General features: G+C 40.1%; 1 protein-coding gene across 1 annotated transcript in view; it reads left to right on the forward strand.

Annotated features, from left to right (window-relative positions):
- Nucleotides 1-11,602, forward strand: part of LOC139262420 (uncharacterized) — a 41,030-nt gene extending 29,428 nt beyond the window's left edge. Inside the window, 4 exon segments of the mRNA XM_070877615.1 lie at nt 1,251-2,484; nt 2,487-2,639; nt 2,642-3,843; nt 11,354-11,602. Coding sequence (XP_070733716.1) covers nt 1,251-2,484; nt 2,487-2,639; nt 2,642-3,843; nt 11,354-11,602 — 2,838 coding nt within the window.
- The last annotated feature ends 6,433 nt before the right edge of the window (nt 11,603-18,035 follow it).

Here is an 18,035-nt window from a genome sequence, read left to right on the forward strand (position 1 = left end):
AACTGACTCCAGGTCACGTTTATTTTAGTTGTATGAATTAAAATCATTGTGCGAAAAGAGCCTGCAATCCAGACTGTTAATAGAAAAACAAGCCCTGTGATGGTCCGACGTTCAGAACAAATATTCAAATCTTTACCTAGTTGTAAGTTATATCGCCAATTATTTAATCTGGCTGTCGTAAAAGGAACACTTATTTTCAATGCTAAGGTTTCTTACTGGAACATGCATATGATCTCACATTTTCATTTCTTGTGGAAAAAAAACAATTTTCTGATTTAGATTTATAGGAAGTTGAAGACTACCGCTCGTTAAACAGTACTATGTTACGTTTGATCATTTTCCCATAAAAATGTGAATATTATAACAATAGGGATGCGCTTTGTTCTGATTAGAAATACAACAGTTATTGAGAAGTGTTCTGCTCCAGTTGACGTCAGGCAGAACATATAATTGTGGAAACTTACGATAAAAACACACAGTTAATTTATATCATAGGCTGCATCGTTCTTTCGGGCATGCTCTTAAGCAAGGCAAAAATAAATGCATGCCATTACTGAACAATAATTCTCAGAATTATTCCAAACAAATATACGAAACTGTATTTACTGTTGGTTAAGCATCCACTTAGCACAGGAAATATTATGTTATCTTTGTCAGAGGTATAACTGAACGTTAAAGTTAATGCTGCCGGTTGAATAACAAGAAATATATGTACGCCATAAAATCATGTTCACAATTATCGACGCAACATACACAATTTTTTTTTGTGCAGAAGGAATTATTCATTCTCTCCTAAACCTAGCAGAAATTAGATTAAACATACGGAGCATGAATATTTTTTATACCTAAGAACTATGAGCAGAAGATTCCAGTCAAAGTCAGGGTAAGTTACAGGAGGAGCAGCAATGTCGCAGAATTATTAAATCATGAAATAGAAAACCAACGACAATTAAAGTTGCACAATGTTAAATGCACAGAGCAATACTTCTGGCCTTCATTAGAGGCATTGTTGCTTTAAGAATGCTGTGATTATTGGTCGGGTCTCTTTGTGTCGCTGTCAACCAATGAGGTGAAGATATGTGGCTGGAGATCCAGCGCCACGCCCCCTACGCCACACACTGCTCAGTATCGAGGAAAGAAGCAGCACTCGTCAATCCACGGCCTCCATTCAACTCCGAGAAAGGGTCGCCGAAATTAAACGGTATGTCTACAATATTTCTCGGCGATTTTGCCAAAGAAAATCATCTCAGCGCCGCAGGCAAAACATACGTCCTCATCTGCAAAACCAAAGAAATGAAGAAATCCGTTCCAAACACAGCAAACTTCGTATAATTACTCGGAGAATCCGGCACTTAGATTTGCAGTACGTTCCTCCAGAAATGGCCCACACGCTACACCACCATGTGTCGCAGTGGCACGTCCTTTATGTAATGCTGATCTACACCTCGGATTTAGTTTGTGGGAACAGTCGTTACTCAATTTCTGAAGAATTGGAGCTGGGTGCCGTTGTCGGAAACCTTGCTAAGGACCTGGGTTTAGATGCGAGGCTGCTTTCAGCGCGACGGTTTCGGATTGTAACGGAGTACAAAAGGCAATATCTAGACATCAATTTAAAGACCGGGATATTGTTCATGAAAGAGAAATTAGACAGGAAACAGCTTTGTGAACAACGCCTCACGTGTGTACTGATTTTGGAGGCTGTGATCGAAAATCCATTAAAGCTCTATCGCGTGGAAGTTGAGGTCGTCGACATAAATGACAATCCACCCATCTTTCAGAGTAAGGAGTTACACTTAGAAATTTCCGAATTTTTGCAGCCTGGAGCAGAATTCCAACTCCAGAGCGCGCATGATCCCGACGCAGGAACAAACGGTGTCCGGAGCTACCGACTGAGCGAAAATGAGCACTTTATTTTAGAACTAAAAACAGGCAATAAAGAAAATGTCACCCCGGTATTAGTACTTCAACGGTCACTCGACAGAGAGCAGCAGGCAATTCATCAGTTAACGCTGACTGCAATTGATGGTGGGAACCCTGAGAAATCCGGAACCACCCAAATTATTATCAGTGTATCTGATGTGAACGATAATGCTCCTGTCTTTGAACAAACCGTGTATGAGATCATTACAACAGAAAACGTACAGAACGGTTCTTCAATAGCGAAGATAAACGCCATTGACACAGATGAAGGCCTAAACGGTGAGATAATCTATTCACTCAGCGACAGAACTCCAGAGCGAGTGCGTCGCCTGTTAAGGGTAAACCCCCAAAATGGGGAAATCCGTGTCGCTGGTATTGTGGACTTTGAAGAGGCAAATGCTTATGAAATATCGGTACAAGCGACTGACAGAGGTCCACATGCTGCGCCAGTTTACTGTACCGTCCTGATAAAGGTCATGGATATTAATGATAACGCTCCTGAAATAACTGTAACTTCTAATTCCAGCCCGATCCCAGAGGATACTCCTTTAAAAACGGCAGTGGCTCTTTAAAAATAACAGATCAGGATTCTGAAGAAAGGGGAAAAGTTCACTGTTATATCACGAAAAACATACCCTTTAATCTTGACAACTCATACAATAACTATTACACAGTGATGGTTGCTGGTCACATAGACCGTGAAAATGTGCCTGAGTACAATTTACAATCACATGCAGGGATGGAGGCTCCCCTCCGCTCTCTAACCACAAAATGATCCGAGTTCAAGTCTCAGATGTAAATGATAACCCGCCACGCTTTACGCAGCCTTCCTTTACTATGTATGTGACAGAGAATAACCGTATCGGTGTTTCTATTGGATCCGTGTTAGCCTTTGATCCAGATTTCGGTGAAAATGCCAATCTGTCTTATTCCATTTTGGACAGCCTAATACATGTCTTGCCTGAGTCTACTTTCGTCTCTATAAATTCAGCAAGTGGGCTGCTGTATGCTCAGCGATCGTATGATTACGAACAACTGAAGCATTTTCAGCTTTCTGTGCAAGTAAAGGATACTGGTTCCCCTCCGCTCAGCGGCAACGTAACACTCAATGTGATCATCGTAGATCAGAACGATAATGCCCCTTTGATCTTATCACCCTTGGCAAATAGAGGATCGGAAACAGAGGAGACAATGCCCAGATCCGCTGATCCGGGTTACTTAGTTGCTAAGATCACGGCCACCGATGCACACTCCGGGCAGAACGCGCAGCTTTTTTATCAACTTCATCAGCCGACTGATGAAAGCCTGTTTACTGTATCCCCGGATACAGGTGACATCTGGACCATCCGACGTTTTGCATTCAAAGATTCATCCAAGCAAAAACTCGTAATCTTGGTCAGGGACAATGGAAAGCCATCTCTTTCATCCACAGTCTGTATCAACTTATCAGTGTTGGAGAGTAATACTGAGAATGCATCAACTATCGGCAGGTTGGGGGATTCCGAACCATGGACGTCCGATTTAAAACGTTACTTGATTATCTCGTTTGCTGCCATCTCGTTAGTTTTTCTAATGGCTATTATAATCCTCGCAATTAAGGTCCACAAAGGCCGAAATGGACTGAATGATTGCAGTTGTTCTTGGCCCGCGGTGTTGCAGATGGATTCGCGACATGGAATGCATAAGGCTGGTGTGAATCTTCAGGCACCACCATCACATTTAGCAGGTGTCTTCGAGAGTGACACCCTCCCTCAAGCGTTTCGCTACGAATTATGCCCAGATCCAACCATGAATGATTTTATGTTTCTAAAATTGGACGGCGCTGCTGCACGGACGATTAATATCAAGACGGGGTCCTTGGTCGCGCAAGAAAATGGAAAGACGCAGCATTCTGCAATTAAGGGAAGTATGGAATCGGCTGAGGTGAGACATGTTTTTAACCGTTTCCGAATCAATGACCGTATTCATACTATTAACTAAACATGGCACTATTGTTGATCTTAATGAAAAACTTCAGATTGTATTGTTCAACTAAGTCGTTACAACCAAAAATTTATATTGCCTGATTGCATCGATTGAATTAGGAAAGTAGTTAAAACGTAAATCATTTTTATTTACACAAGAACTAAAGACCCAGCATGTTATCACGTGTAACATTTTATTATTATACTTTTCATGTTTGACATTTGAACGATTGTAGCCTTCCAGAGCCAAAACGACAAATTTTCCATCACGGCAAAGGAAATTGCTTTAGAAAATTGATGCTGAAAATTCTGCTTACTGTCAAATAATTACGCAATTCCTCTTGTTCATTGCAATTTCAAAGAATTATAGAATGAAACAGCACAGATGGAGACCATTTGGCATATCGCGCCATTTCTTTTAAAGAGCTATACAATTTGCCCTGCTCTCCTGCTCGTTCCCCATAGAGCACTGCAGTTTTCCCCATTCAAATATGTATTTAATTTGCCTTTGAAATTTACTATTAAATCCATATCCATCAGGCTTTCAGTCAGTGAATTCCAGATCATAACAACTCATTGTGAAATTGTTTTTTCCTGATATCGCCACTGTTACTTTTGCAAATCTCCTTAAAACTTTGTCCTCTGGTTACCGACCCTTCTACCACTGGAAACAGTTTTTCATTTACTCTATCAAAACTTAACAAGATTTACATGAAATTTTTAATATTTGGCTATAAATTGCGCCAGAAAATTAAAACTGTTTAATATAGTATTTTTATGTAAAGACGTTCATGGGAAATCCTGATCTTACAGATATAGTTTGCTTTAAAGAGTGCAGTAGATTGTGTGGAAATCATACTAACACAAAACAATGCTCAGATTAAACTGTAGAAATGCAATTTATTCTAAAGTAGGAAATGAATGTCATGACGCAAAATAAAGTACATTCTAACAATGAACATTAAGTATAAAAAAATCAATCGCCCATTATGCTCATCCCTGTACTACTCTCGCTCCATAACCAATATACAACTGTATTTTGAAAACCCCTGATTGTGATAATTAACCGCCTTTTACAGGCAGAATGTTCAAAACATTTATGTTTTTTTAGATTAAAACAGTTATAACTCGGAATTAAATACACTAATTTTCATTTATACACTAATTGTCCTACTAATCTGAATTATTGTCTGGTAATGTTCTGAGTTAATATATGTATGCAATTTAATATTAGGTAAACGTCAGTTATGTTCTAATCGTCATCACTTTGCAGCTAGTTTTACGTTCCTCTAAAATATACCAGTTAAATCACACAGAAAATGACAACACGGAAACAGATCATTTGAACATAAGAAAATAGGAAAATAAGAAATAAGAGCATGAGGATACAATTTGGCCCTTCTAGCCTGCTCCGTCATTTAATCAGATCATGGCTGATCTGATGATGGAATCAGCTCCACTTCCCTGCCCGCTCTCGATAACCCTTTATTTCCTTATGCTTAAAAATCAGTCTCTCTCCACATTAAATATATTCAGTAACCTAGCCTCCACAACCGTCTGGGGCATAGAATTCTACAGATTTACAACCCTCTGAGAGAAAAAATTCCTCCTCAAATCAGTTTAAAATGAACAGCCCATTATTCCGAGACTATGCCCACTTGATCTCGTTTCCCCTATTAATGGCAATGGACTCACTGCATCCACCTTGTCGAGCCCCCCCATTTTCTTCAATTTTTCGATAAGATCACCTCTCATTCTTCTGATCTACAATGAGTATAGGCCACAACCTACTCAACCTATAAGTCAACGACCACATCTCCGTAATCAACCTATTGAACCTTCTCCGAACTGCATCTGAATCACATACATCTTTTCTTAAGTACGGAGATCCAAACTGTATGCTGTACTCTAGGTGTGGCCTCACCAACACCGTCTCCTATTGTAGTAGGAAATATCTGTTTTTATACTCCATTCCCTTGCAATAAAGGCCAACATTCCATTTGCCTTCCTGATTACTGGCTGTACCTGCAAACTAACATTTTGTCTTTCATGCACAAGGACACCCACGTCCCTCTGTACTGCAGCACATTGGAATTTTACTCCATTTGAACAATAATTTGCTTTTATATTCATTCTACCAAGTTGCATAACCTCACATTTTGCCACGTTATACTTCATCTGCAACTTTTTTACCACTCACTTAGTTTTCTATATTCCTTTGCAGATTTTTTGTGTCCTCCTCACAGTTTGCTTTCCCACCGATCTTTGTTTCATCAGCAAACTTGGCTACATTACACTCGGTCTCTTCATCCAAGTAGATTGTAAATCATTGAGGCCCTAGCACTGATCCCTGCGGCACCACACTGGTTACTGTTTGCCAAGCAGAAAATAACCCATTTATCTCTGTTAGTTAGCCAATCCTCTATCCATGCTAATATATTCCCCACAACCCCGTGTCCATTTATCTTGTGCAGTAAACTTTTATTTGGCAGCATATCGAATGCCTTATAGAAATCCAAATACACCACGTCCACTGGTTCTCCTTTAACCATCCTGCTCGTTACATCCTCAAAGAATTCCAGCAAATTTGTTAAACATGATTTCCCTTTGATAAAACCATGCGGAGTCTGCTCGATTGAACTATGCTTTTCCAAATGTCCTGCTACTGCTTTATAAAAATTGACTCCAGCATTTCCCAACTACAACTGTTAGGCTGACTGCTCTGTAAATTTGTCCTTTCTCTCTGCCTCGGTTTTTAAACAGGGGTGTTACATTTGCTGTTTTCCAATCCGCTGAGACCTCCCCAGAATCAAAGGAATGTTGGTAAATTACAAACAATGCATCCACTACCTCTGCAGCCACTTATTTTAAGACCCTAGAATGCAAACCATCAGGTCCACGGGACTTCTCCACCATTAATCCCATTATTTTGCCCTGTACTGCTTTTTTAATGAAAGTGATTGTTTTAAGTTCTTCCTTCCCTATAGCCCCTGATAAACCACTATTGAGGATGTTTCAGTGTCTTCTACCGTGAAGACCGATACAAAAAGGAAAAGAGTGGCTACAGTAAATCTTGGTGCCTTACTGGATGAGACCGGGAAATTAGTAATCGGGTACATGGAGATGGCAGAAATTCAGAACAAATATTTTGCAACAGTCTTTAAGGTAGAGGGCACTCCCAATGTTGCAACAGTGGATAGTCAAGGGGTATATAGGACGAGGAACTTAACACAATCACAATCACTAAGGGGGTGGTACTGAGTAAGATAAAGGGACTAAAGGCAGATAAATCCCCGAGGCCTGATGGCTTGCATCCTAGGGTCGTAAGAGAAGTAGCAGCATGGATTGTGGATATTTTGCTTGTAATTTGCCAAAATTCCCTGGATTCTGGGGAGGGCCCAGCAGATTGGAAAACTGCAAATGTAACACCCTTATTCTAAGCAGGAGGCAGACAAAAAGCAGGAAACTATAGACCAGTTAGCCTAACATCTGTGTTTGGGAAAATGTTGCAGTCCGTTATTAAAGAACAGTAGCAGGACATTTGCAAAAGCAAAAATCGGTCAGGCAGTGTAAGCAGGAATTTATGAAGGTGAAGTCATGTTTGACAAATTTGCTGGAATTCTTTGAGGATGTAACAAACAGGGTCAATAAAGGGGAACCAGTGGTGCAACATAAAAGGTTACACCACAAGAGATCAGTTCACGGGGTTGGTGGTAATATATTAGCATGGATAGAGGATTGGCTAACTAACAGAGAACAGAGAGTCGGGATAAATGGTTTATTCTCTGATTAGCAACCAGTAATTGGTGGGCTGCCGCAGGGATCAGTGCTGGGTACCCAACTATTTACAATCTATATTAACGAATTGTAAAAAGGGGCTAAGTATAACGTAGCCATGTTTGCTGACGATACAAAGCTGGGAGGAAAAGCAAAGTGTGAGGAGGATACAAAATATCTGCAAAAGGACATAGACAGGCTAATTGAGTTGGCAGAAATTGGCATATGGAGTATAACGTTGGAAACTGTGAGGTCATGAACTTTGGCAGAAAAATCAAAGAGCAAGTTAATGGAGAAAGATTGCAAACTGCTGTAGCAAAGCAGGACCTGGGGGTACTTGTGCATGCAACACAAATGGATAGTATGCAGGTACAGCAAGTGATCAGGAAGGCCAATGGAATCTTGGCTTTTATTGCAAAGGGGATGGAGTATAAAACCAGGGAAGTTTTGCTACAGCTATACAGCATACAGTTGGTGGGGCCAAACTTGGAATACAGCGTGCAGTTTTGGTTTCCATATTTACGAAAGGATATAATTGCTTTGGAAGCAGTTCAGAGAAAGTTCACTAGGTTGATTCCAGGGATGAGGGGTTTGACTTATGAGGAAAGGTTGAGTAGGTTGGGCCTCTACTCAGTGGAATTCAGAAGACTGAGAGGTGATCCTTTCGAAACATAAGATTATGAGGGGGCTTAACAAGGTGGATGCAGAGAGGATGTTTCCACTGATGGGGGAGACTGGAACTAGAGGGCATGAGCTTAGAATAAGGGGCCGCCCATTTAAAAGAGAGATGACGAAAAATTTCGTTTCTCAGAGGGTTGTAAATCTGTGGAATTTGCTGCCTCAAGGATCTGTGGAAACTGGGACATTGAATAAATTTAAGGCAGAAATAGACAGTTTCTTAAACGATAAGGGGATAAGGGGTTATGCGTAGCGGGCAGTGAAGTGTAGCTGAGTCCATGATCAGACCAGCCATGATCTTAATGAATGGCAGAGCAGGCTAGAGGGGCAGTATGGCCTACTCCTGCTCCTATTTCTTATGTTCTTATGCTCTTAAAATCTTGGTTCAAAGTCTCTGCCATTTCCCTGCTCCCCATTATTTATTGCCCCGTCTCATCCTCTTTGGGACATACATTTGCTTTCGCCACTCTTTTCCTTCTTATATACATGTAGAAACGTTTACTATCTGATTTTATATTTCGTAGTCGATTACTTTCAAAATCTATCTTCCATTTCCTTTTTATTGTTTTAATCGTTTTTTGGGCATAAATTTCTTTCCAATACTCTGGCTACTTTGTATGCCATTGTTTTCAATTAGATACCCTCCTTTATTTCCTTAGTTAGCTAGGGATGGTTATCCCTTCTCTTACAGTCCTTACTTTTCATTTGAATATATTTTTGTTGAGAGTTATGAAATATCTCCTTAAATGTATGCCACTGCTCATCAGCTGTCCCACACTTTAATCTATTTTCCCAGTCCTCTTACGCAACTCTGCCTTCATAGCTTTGCAGTCTCCTTTATTTAAGCTTAGGACACTGGTTTGAGATCCAAATTTCTAAGCCTCCAAATGAATTTCAAATTCAATCATGCTATGTTCACTCATTCCAATAGGATCCTTTACTAGGAGATCATTTATTAATCGTTTCTCACTACACAGTACCAGACCGAAGATAGCCTGCTCCTTGTTTGGTTCGCAAAATTATGTTCAAGGAAACTATCCCGGATACAATTAATGAAATCCTTCTCAAGACTACCCTGGCTAATTTTAATTGTCTAATAAATATGAAGGTTAAAATCGCCCATGAATAATGCCATGCATTTTTTACAATGCTCCATTATTTCTTGATTTATTCTCCGTCCAACAGTGTAGCTACTTTTAGGGGCTTATAGACTAAGCCGAACAATGAATTTTTCCCTTTATTATTTATCATCTCCACCCAAACTGATGCAACATCATTCTGTTTTGAGCCAATATCGTTTAACACTATCACACTGATCTTATCCTTTACTAACAAAGCTGCCCTCCCTCCTTTTCCTTTCTGTCTGTCCTTCTGAATTGTCAAATATGCCTGAATATTTAGTTCCCAGTCTTGGTCACCTTGCAGTCACGCCTCTTAAATGGCTATCAGAGCATACCCATTTGTAACTAATTATGCCATCAACTCTTCTATATTCTTATGAATGCTGCGTCTATTAAGATAAAGAGTTTTACATTTGAATTTTTTATCATTTATTCCTGCATTGACATCACTTTCTAATACAATTTTATATTTATGCATTCTGTCCCTTCCTGTCATGTTCTGGTTTCCATTCCCCCCAGTGTTACCCTCCTCTATTGCCTTCTTCTTATTCTTTGACTTTTTAAATTTCTGCTCACATGAACCCACCCTCCCCTTCCCCCCATGCACCCCCACCCCCACCACCATTATTTACTTTAAAGCCCTATAGCCCTAGTTATTTGATTCACCAGGACCCTCGCCATAGCACGTTCTAAATGGAGCCCTTCCTAACGGAACTGCTCCCTCTTATCCCAGTACTGGTGCCAGTGCCCCATGAACCAAAACCATTTCTTCCACACCAGACTTTGTGCCACGTGTTTAACTCCTAGGTCTTATTTAGTCTATGCAAATTTTCTCACGACTCAGGAACTAATCCATAGATTATTATCTTTGTATCTCTGCTTTTTAATTTGGCCCCAAGCTGCTCAAATTCCAGCAGCAGAACTTATTTTGTGCTATCTGTGTCGTTGGTGCCCACATCCTCCATGACAACTGGGTCTTACCCCTCACACTCCAAGTTCCTCTCAATCCCAGAGGAGATGTATATAGCCTGGCACTTGTCAGGAAACACAGCCTTCACGACTCATGCTCTCGGCTGCAGAGAAGGTTATCTATCCCCCTAATGATACTGTTCCCTACCACTACAACATTTCTTTTCACTCCTCCCACTTGAATGATGCCCTGTGTCACGGCGATGTTGTCAGTTTGCTCATCCTCCCTTCAGCCCCACATTTATTGAATCTATGCTAGTGCTTCCTCCGCCATGTTATTACTACCCCACTCTCCTGGTCGTTCTCTATAACCTTTAGGATTCCAGGTCTGCAAGAAACTATATAATGCTTTTTCAAAATAGTGAGAACTCGACTTCAATAAAGTTGTTGCAGGGAATGCAATTTCCTCAGCAGAGGCTTTGACCATCATTTTCGAATCCTCTCTAGCTTGAGGTATGGTGCCAGAGGACTGGAGGACTGCTAATATGGTACCTCTGTTTAACAAGGAAGAAATGGAATGGACAAATTAATTTCAGGCCAAGTCAGCCTAACCTCGCTGGTGGGAAAATTATTGGAAAAAATTCTGAAGGACAGGAGCAACATTCATTTCGAAAAACATGGATTAATCAAGGAGAGTTAGCATGGATTTGTTGAAGGAAGGTCATGTCTGACTAACTTGATTGCATTTTTTGAGGAGGTAACAAGGAGGGTCGATGAGTGTAGCGTGTTTGATGTAGTGTGTATGGATTTCTGCAACGTTTTGAAAAGGTTGCACATGGCAGACTGGTCACGAAAATACAAGCACATGGAATCCATGGCAAAGTGGAAAATTGTATCCAAAATTGGCTCAATGGTAGGAAGCAGAGAGCAATGGTTGACAGGTGCTTTTGTGACTGGAAGGCAGGTTCCAGTGGGGTTCCATAGGGCTCATCTCAAGTTTCCTTGCTTTTTGTGGTATACGTCAATGATCGGGACTTGAATATAAAGTGTATGGTTAAGAACTTTGGAGATGATACTAAAATCGGCTGTGTGGTTGATAAAGAAGAAGAAAGCTATAGACTTCAGGAAGATATCAATCAACTGGTCGGCTTGGCAAAACAGTGGAAAATGGAATTTAATCCAGAGAAGTGTGAAGTAATGCATTTAGGGAGAGCTAACAAGGAAATGGAATAAACATTAAATGGTAAGGTACTGAGAAGTGTAGAGAAAAAAAGGGACATTGAGTACATCACCACTGATCCTTGAAGGTAGCAGGCCAGGAACATAAGATGATTAAGAAGGCATACAGAATGTTTGCCTTTATTAGCCGAGGCACAGAATACAAGAGCAGCTGAGTTAAGCTTGAACTATATAACACACTAGTTAGGCCACAGCTAGAGTACTGCGTGCAGTTCTGGTCACCACAGTACAGAAAGCATGTCATTGCACTGGAAAGGGTACAGATGAGATTTACAAGGATGTTGCCGCAAGTGGAGAATCTTAGCTATGAGGAAAGGTTGGATAGGCTGTGTTTGCTTTTCTTGAAACAGACAATGCTGAAGGGAGACGGCATTGAGGTGTATAAAATTATGAGCGGCCCAGATAAATGGATAGAAGGGTCTATTTCCCTAGAATAAGGGTCCACAACTAGGAGATAGACAGCTAAAGTAATTCATAGAAAGTTTGGAGGGGGTTTTAGGGGATATTTCTTTACCCAAAGGGTTGTGGGGATCTGGGATTCACTGCCTGAAAGGGATTTAGAGGCAGACACCGTCACCACATTTAAAAAGAACTTGGAAGTGCTCTGGAAGTGCTGTAACCTGCAGGTCTATGGACCTAGAGCTGGAAAGTGGGATTCGGCTGGATAGCCTCTAGTTGGCTGGTATGCACATGATGTGCTGAAATGTGTTCCTTCCGTGCTGTAGCTTTCTATGATTCTATGCTATTTAGTTAAATTATTTCTAACTTCCTTTAAATTTGTGTGCTCTTATTATGATCTGTCCTCCAATAGAAAAAGGTCCTCACTGTTTTCCTTATCATGACCCTTCATAATCATGACGACTTTGATTGCATCATGCTCATGACAATCTACCCCATTCTAGGGCAAGACAACCCCTACTTGTCCAATCTATTTTTTAAACCACAACCATTCATCCGCAGTAGCATTTAATTTACAAATGCAATGGCTCCCATTTTTGTTCACCCTAATAAATACACATCCTCTTTTTCTAGCCTGGTGAATATTTCACATATCACTGCAGTTGTCATTCAGCTAGTATAGTGTAACACTTAAAATTAAAGTTGTAGAATTTACCAGTTCCAACCCCCTGCGCATTGCAAAATTCTAGTAGCATTGAAGCATTGATGACAGCAGATCCTTTTCACTGTTAGTGTCTGTGGTTACTGCCCTAAAAAGATTAGTATTGCTGGTGTACTCTTCATCTTAACTTTACAGTATTGGATGAATTGGTTCACTCATCAAGTTGAGGTATGGCGATGCTGGAGAAATGCCAGTGTTTCCAGTTTGGCCCCAGTACATGACGCAGTCCCAGATCAGCAACACTGCAGCCAGGTGTAGAATGAATCTTTTTCCACTTTGTTACTGCAAAAAAACCTTACATTCAAACCAAAAAGAAACAAACACTTTAATAACATTCCTCATCTGTTAAGAAGATTACAGCTCATTATATAACCTGTGCTTTATCCACATGGATAAACATTTGATGTTGCAATATATATAATGGTGGTAAATGTAGGAAAATCCGATTGCAAAACATGAATCAGTGATGTTCCTACATGCGCTTATCTGAAATGTATGTTTTTACTACAACTATACGGCTGCTTTCCTAAGGTTCTGCATCGTTTGTGAAACGTTGTCGAATGATAGCAATGCAATATTGGCCAGGATTTTCCAACCCTTTGATGGATCATGTACATGCCTTGTTAAAGGACTCGCAAGTTCCGGGTTTCAATATACTTTGCACATTCCGCAAAAAACTAGAAATTTTTATCGGTCAAGGTATGCCTTGACAGATCATATGAACTGACCCAAAAGCCAATTTTGCTGCCACTTACCTAACTTCTGCCAAGCAAATGCCAACAAAACCCTAGTAAAAGCAGTGTAAGGGCTAATATAAATGTTAAAATTTTTAACCTAAAAAATCGTACTCACACATTTAAAATTATTTTATGTAAATTTTGGTCTGGATTAAAATGTTTTATATTATTTTTCAAAAAAATTAAATTTTTATTGTAAACACTTCGGTAAAGAGACTTTTAACTAAATTTGATTATGGGAACCTTTTTGTTATTTCAAGTTATGTAAATGTGTTAAATAATTCGGGATTGAGGTCATGCTTATGAGGATTCCATCATTAAATGTAATTCCCATAAGCATATGAGGAATCCTCATTTCTGCTAGGAGGACCTGGCCCATGTGATCCCAGGGACGATTCCGAACAGCCTACATTCCTGGGATCTGTGAGCCATTACACTGGCATGTGCCTGCCGGCCCAGGACACAAAGTCTCAGAAGCCTGGGAGCCACCAAGTAGGTGCAGATGTTTTTTTATTCACTTGGAAGCATACGCCAGAGGTACCCATCCAAACCCAAATTCCAGCAGTTTATATTTGCTGAGAACCCAAATCTTTGTGGGTAAATTACAGAGGAAAAGAGATTAATATTATTGAGAGAATCTTAGCCCAATTAGTCAGCAAGCTTGAGAAGTGGTAGTCTGAATTTAATATAGGTAAATGTAAGGTTCTGCCAATAAAAACAATAAGTTAAAAACGTGTTTAGCAATAATGGGCCCTATGTTAAACAATATCCTATATCTGTCACCACTCTCCGCTTGGTGCACGTAGTAGAACACATGCTGTAACTCCACCGTCAATATAAACAAGATATGTTGACAGAAGAAATGCAGCTTTGCCTGTGAGATAGCCATATTGTATAGAGCTCAGAACCAAATTGAACACAAAGCCATCATACGATCTGTAACAAGAATGGACCCTAATTTACAGGGAAATCACTCAAACCTGGGAAACTGTCAAAAACATTGTCTTTCCATTTTAAATTCCCACTAAATGTTCGAGCCAAAGAAATTATATGTAACTCGGGTTTTAACTGTGTATTTACTGTTAAACAAAGATTACGGTCCTGCAAAAGTAAGTTCAATCTTGTACGGTGTGAAATGTATCAATTTTAATTAAAAAAATATATTTTTTAAAAGCATTTACAAAATTATAATTATGTCAGGTTTGTTCATCTTTATTTAATGTATGCATTTCCCCATGTGAGAGCCCGACTATTTATTATGCTCCCTGAAACATATTGTAAAAGTTTTAATTTTAAGTGTTTGTTTGTTCGATGTTCCTGCGAAATTTGCCTTTTGATTGGCTGCTTAGAAAGCTTGTTGATGTCACAGCAGCTCACACAAGATGACCGCTATTATACTCCACTGATTTGAATTAAATGTCTGAAAGCCCCAACTTCTAGATGCAGAGATTGTGAGATCTTTGTGCGAAGTGTAGTTCGGGGCGAACAGCAAATGCCTTTCCTTTGCCGGCAACTATAAATTCCAGGCACGATAAATTTAATTTAGGGGAATTAGATCCAATGTATAAAACATTAGTGAGCAGGACTTGTTGCAGGATAGAGTGTGAGTGGAAGCGTTTTGGATTAGTGGAAGCTCATATTGGGTGAACAACAAGAGGTTGGCCAGAATGGTAAATTGCAATAGTCGAGTTCAGTGAGAATATGGTATAGAATAAGAAAATCATAGAATAGTAGAGCACAGAAGGAGGTCATTCGGCCCATCGAGTCAAAACCAGCTCTTTCAAAGAGCAACCGAGTTAGCCCCGCTACCCTGCTTTGTCTCCATATCGCTGCAATTTTTTCACCTCCTGGTATTTAAGCAATTCCTCTTTTAAGGCTACTATTGAATCTTTATCCACTGTGGTATTAGGCAATGCATTCCGAATCCTAACCACTCATTGCGTAAAAAGTTTTTTGCTCATGTCGCCTCTGATTCTTTTACCAATCACCCTAACTATGTGTCCTCCGGTGATCAATCTTTTTACCATTGGACCAGTTTTACTTTATTCACTCTATCTAAAGTCTTCATGAATTCAAACACCTTATTGAATTTCCTCTTAGCCTTCTCTGTTCTAAGGAGAGCAATCTCACGTTCCACAGTTTATTTACATAAATGTAATCATTAAATCCTGGAACTATTCTCGTAAATATCTTTCTACCCTTTACAAAGGCTCAAGTCCTTTCTAAAGGAAACAATACTCTAGCTGGGACCAAACTAGTGTTTTATATAGATTCAGAATAGATTTCTGGCTTTTTAATCTAAGCCACTAAGTGTGACTTACTTGATCCGAACGGCTATAATGTGTGAAATATTAACATCCTGCCTCGTTCAAAGATTTGTACATAAACACTCCCAGGGGTCTTCTTCTATCTACTTTAAAGTTGTACCATTTTGCATGTAATGGCCCTGAAATTCCGTTTTGGCCTACCCGCGGGCATGTTGGAGAAAAAATATGCTCCTACCTTAAGCTGCTGGCCATGTTCGACTTTCCGATGCTGAGGACTCCTCTGACTGTCAGTCGCAGCGCGTGCACGTTGAAGCATGCACAGGCCTACAGCTGGAGTCACATGGCTCTGGGCAGCCAATTCGGTAATGTATCATAGTAATTGGAGTTCTGCAGGGTCCAGAAATTTGACAGATCAGAAATGACGGTTTCAAGCGCATGCGCATTGCGCGCTGGAAACCAGCATTTCCGATGCCTTCCCCGGTCTGTAGGAACTCTGTACGGACCTGGGGAGGCCGGAAATGTTGGCCCATTGTCTCTCCTCGTTCATTCTACTATCATATAACACCTCACATTTTTTCTGCATTGAATTTCATCTTCCAATTTCCAGCCATTCATTTTGCCTGTCTAAATACTCTTGAAGTCTATTACTATATTGCTGAGTATTAATTACACTTCCAAATTTTGCGTCATCTGCAAATTCCGAAATCTTGTCTCGTATCCCAATCCAAGTCATTAATTTACATCAAAAACTGCTGTGGTCCTGCTATTGAACATTGCACAAATCCAATATGTACCTCCCTCCAGACCGAAAAACAGCCATTCACCTCAAACCTCCGTTTTGAACACTTAGCTAATTGTGTCTGCATGCTGCTCCTGCGCCTTTTATTCCTTGTGCTTTAAGTATTCTGATATCTCTAATATGTGATACTTTATCAAACACGTTTTTGAACTTCATATATACAACAACAACTGCACTCTCTCGCCCACTCTCTCTGTTAAACCTTCAACAATATCTATCAATTTTGCCAAACACAGTTTGCCCTCTACAAATCTGTGACGGCTCTCTTTTATTATTCGATGCAAGTCCAAGTGACTGTTAATTTATCCTGGATTCTTATTTCTCAAAGCTTTTCCACCATCGACATTAAACTGCATGGCATATAGTTGCAAGGTTTATCCTTTCCTCCTATTTGCAATCCTCCAGTCCTTTGGCAACACTTCTGCTTCGAAGGAATATTGGATGATTGATAACAGCACCTCCACAATTTCGACTCTTACATTCCTCAGCAAACTAACATGTATCCCATCCGGACCGGCTGACATTCTTTATTCATTCACGGGATCTCTTTGTCGCTGGCAAGGCCAACATTTATTGCCCTCCCCTAATTGCCTTGATTTATCCAATTTAAGTAATTCCAGCCTGTCTCATACCTCCTCTATCTATTTTAACTCATCCAGCATCCTGGCAACTTCCTTGTTTAACATAGCTTTGTGAAAGTCCCCTTACTTGCTAAACATGATGCAAAGTACGAAGTTACTACCTCAGCCATGCCATCTGCCTCCACCAATAGGTGTCCACTTCTGTCCCAAATAGGCCCAGTGCTTCTCTCACCTCAATTATTATTAACTTGTCCACAGGTGTTTGTATTCCCTTTTATATTAGTCACCGATCTTATCTTGTACTGTCCCTTTGCCCCTGTTATTTCGTTTTGCAATTCTCCTCTTTACTTTTTTAATATTCAGCCTGATTCTCCCCAATTTAACAACTGATTTCTGTCATATTCCCCATTTTTCTGCTTCATTTAGTCTCTAACTCTTCCATCATCTAGGAAGCTCTGGCATTGGTTGCCCTTCCTTGCCCCTTTTCGAATTGTACCGAGACTTTATCCGAACCATCTCCTGTTTGAAGGCAGCCCATTTGTCCATTACAATTCTGCCTGCTAGACTTTCAATTCAGTTTATCCGTGCCAGATCCCTCCATAATTGGCTGAAATTAGCCCTTCTCCACTTAAGTATTGATATTCTAGATTTGTCTTATCCTTCTCCATAACTAAACTAAAGCTTACCCTACTATATTCATTATATCCGGGATTCTCCGACTGTGACATTCTACACTTGACCCACTTCATTCCCCATGACTAGATCCAGAAGTGCCACATTCCTCGTTGAACAGAAAACATACTGATCAAGAAGGTTCTCCTGAACACACTTCAGAAATTCCTCCCCTTCGCTGTCCTTAACACAATCACAGGCCCATTCAATATTGGGGTAGTAAACGTCTCCCATTATCAATACACAAAACA

The sequence above is a fragment of the Pristiophorus japonicus genome, chromosome 4 (assembly GCF_044704955.1).
Source record: "Pristiophorus japonicus isolate sPriJap1 chromosome 4, sPriJap1.hap1, whole genome shotgun sequence".
Classification (NCBI taxonomy): domain Eukaryota; kingdom Metazoa; phylum Chordata; class Chondrichthyes; family Pristiophoridae; genus Pristiophorus; species Pristiophorus japonicus.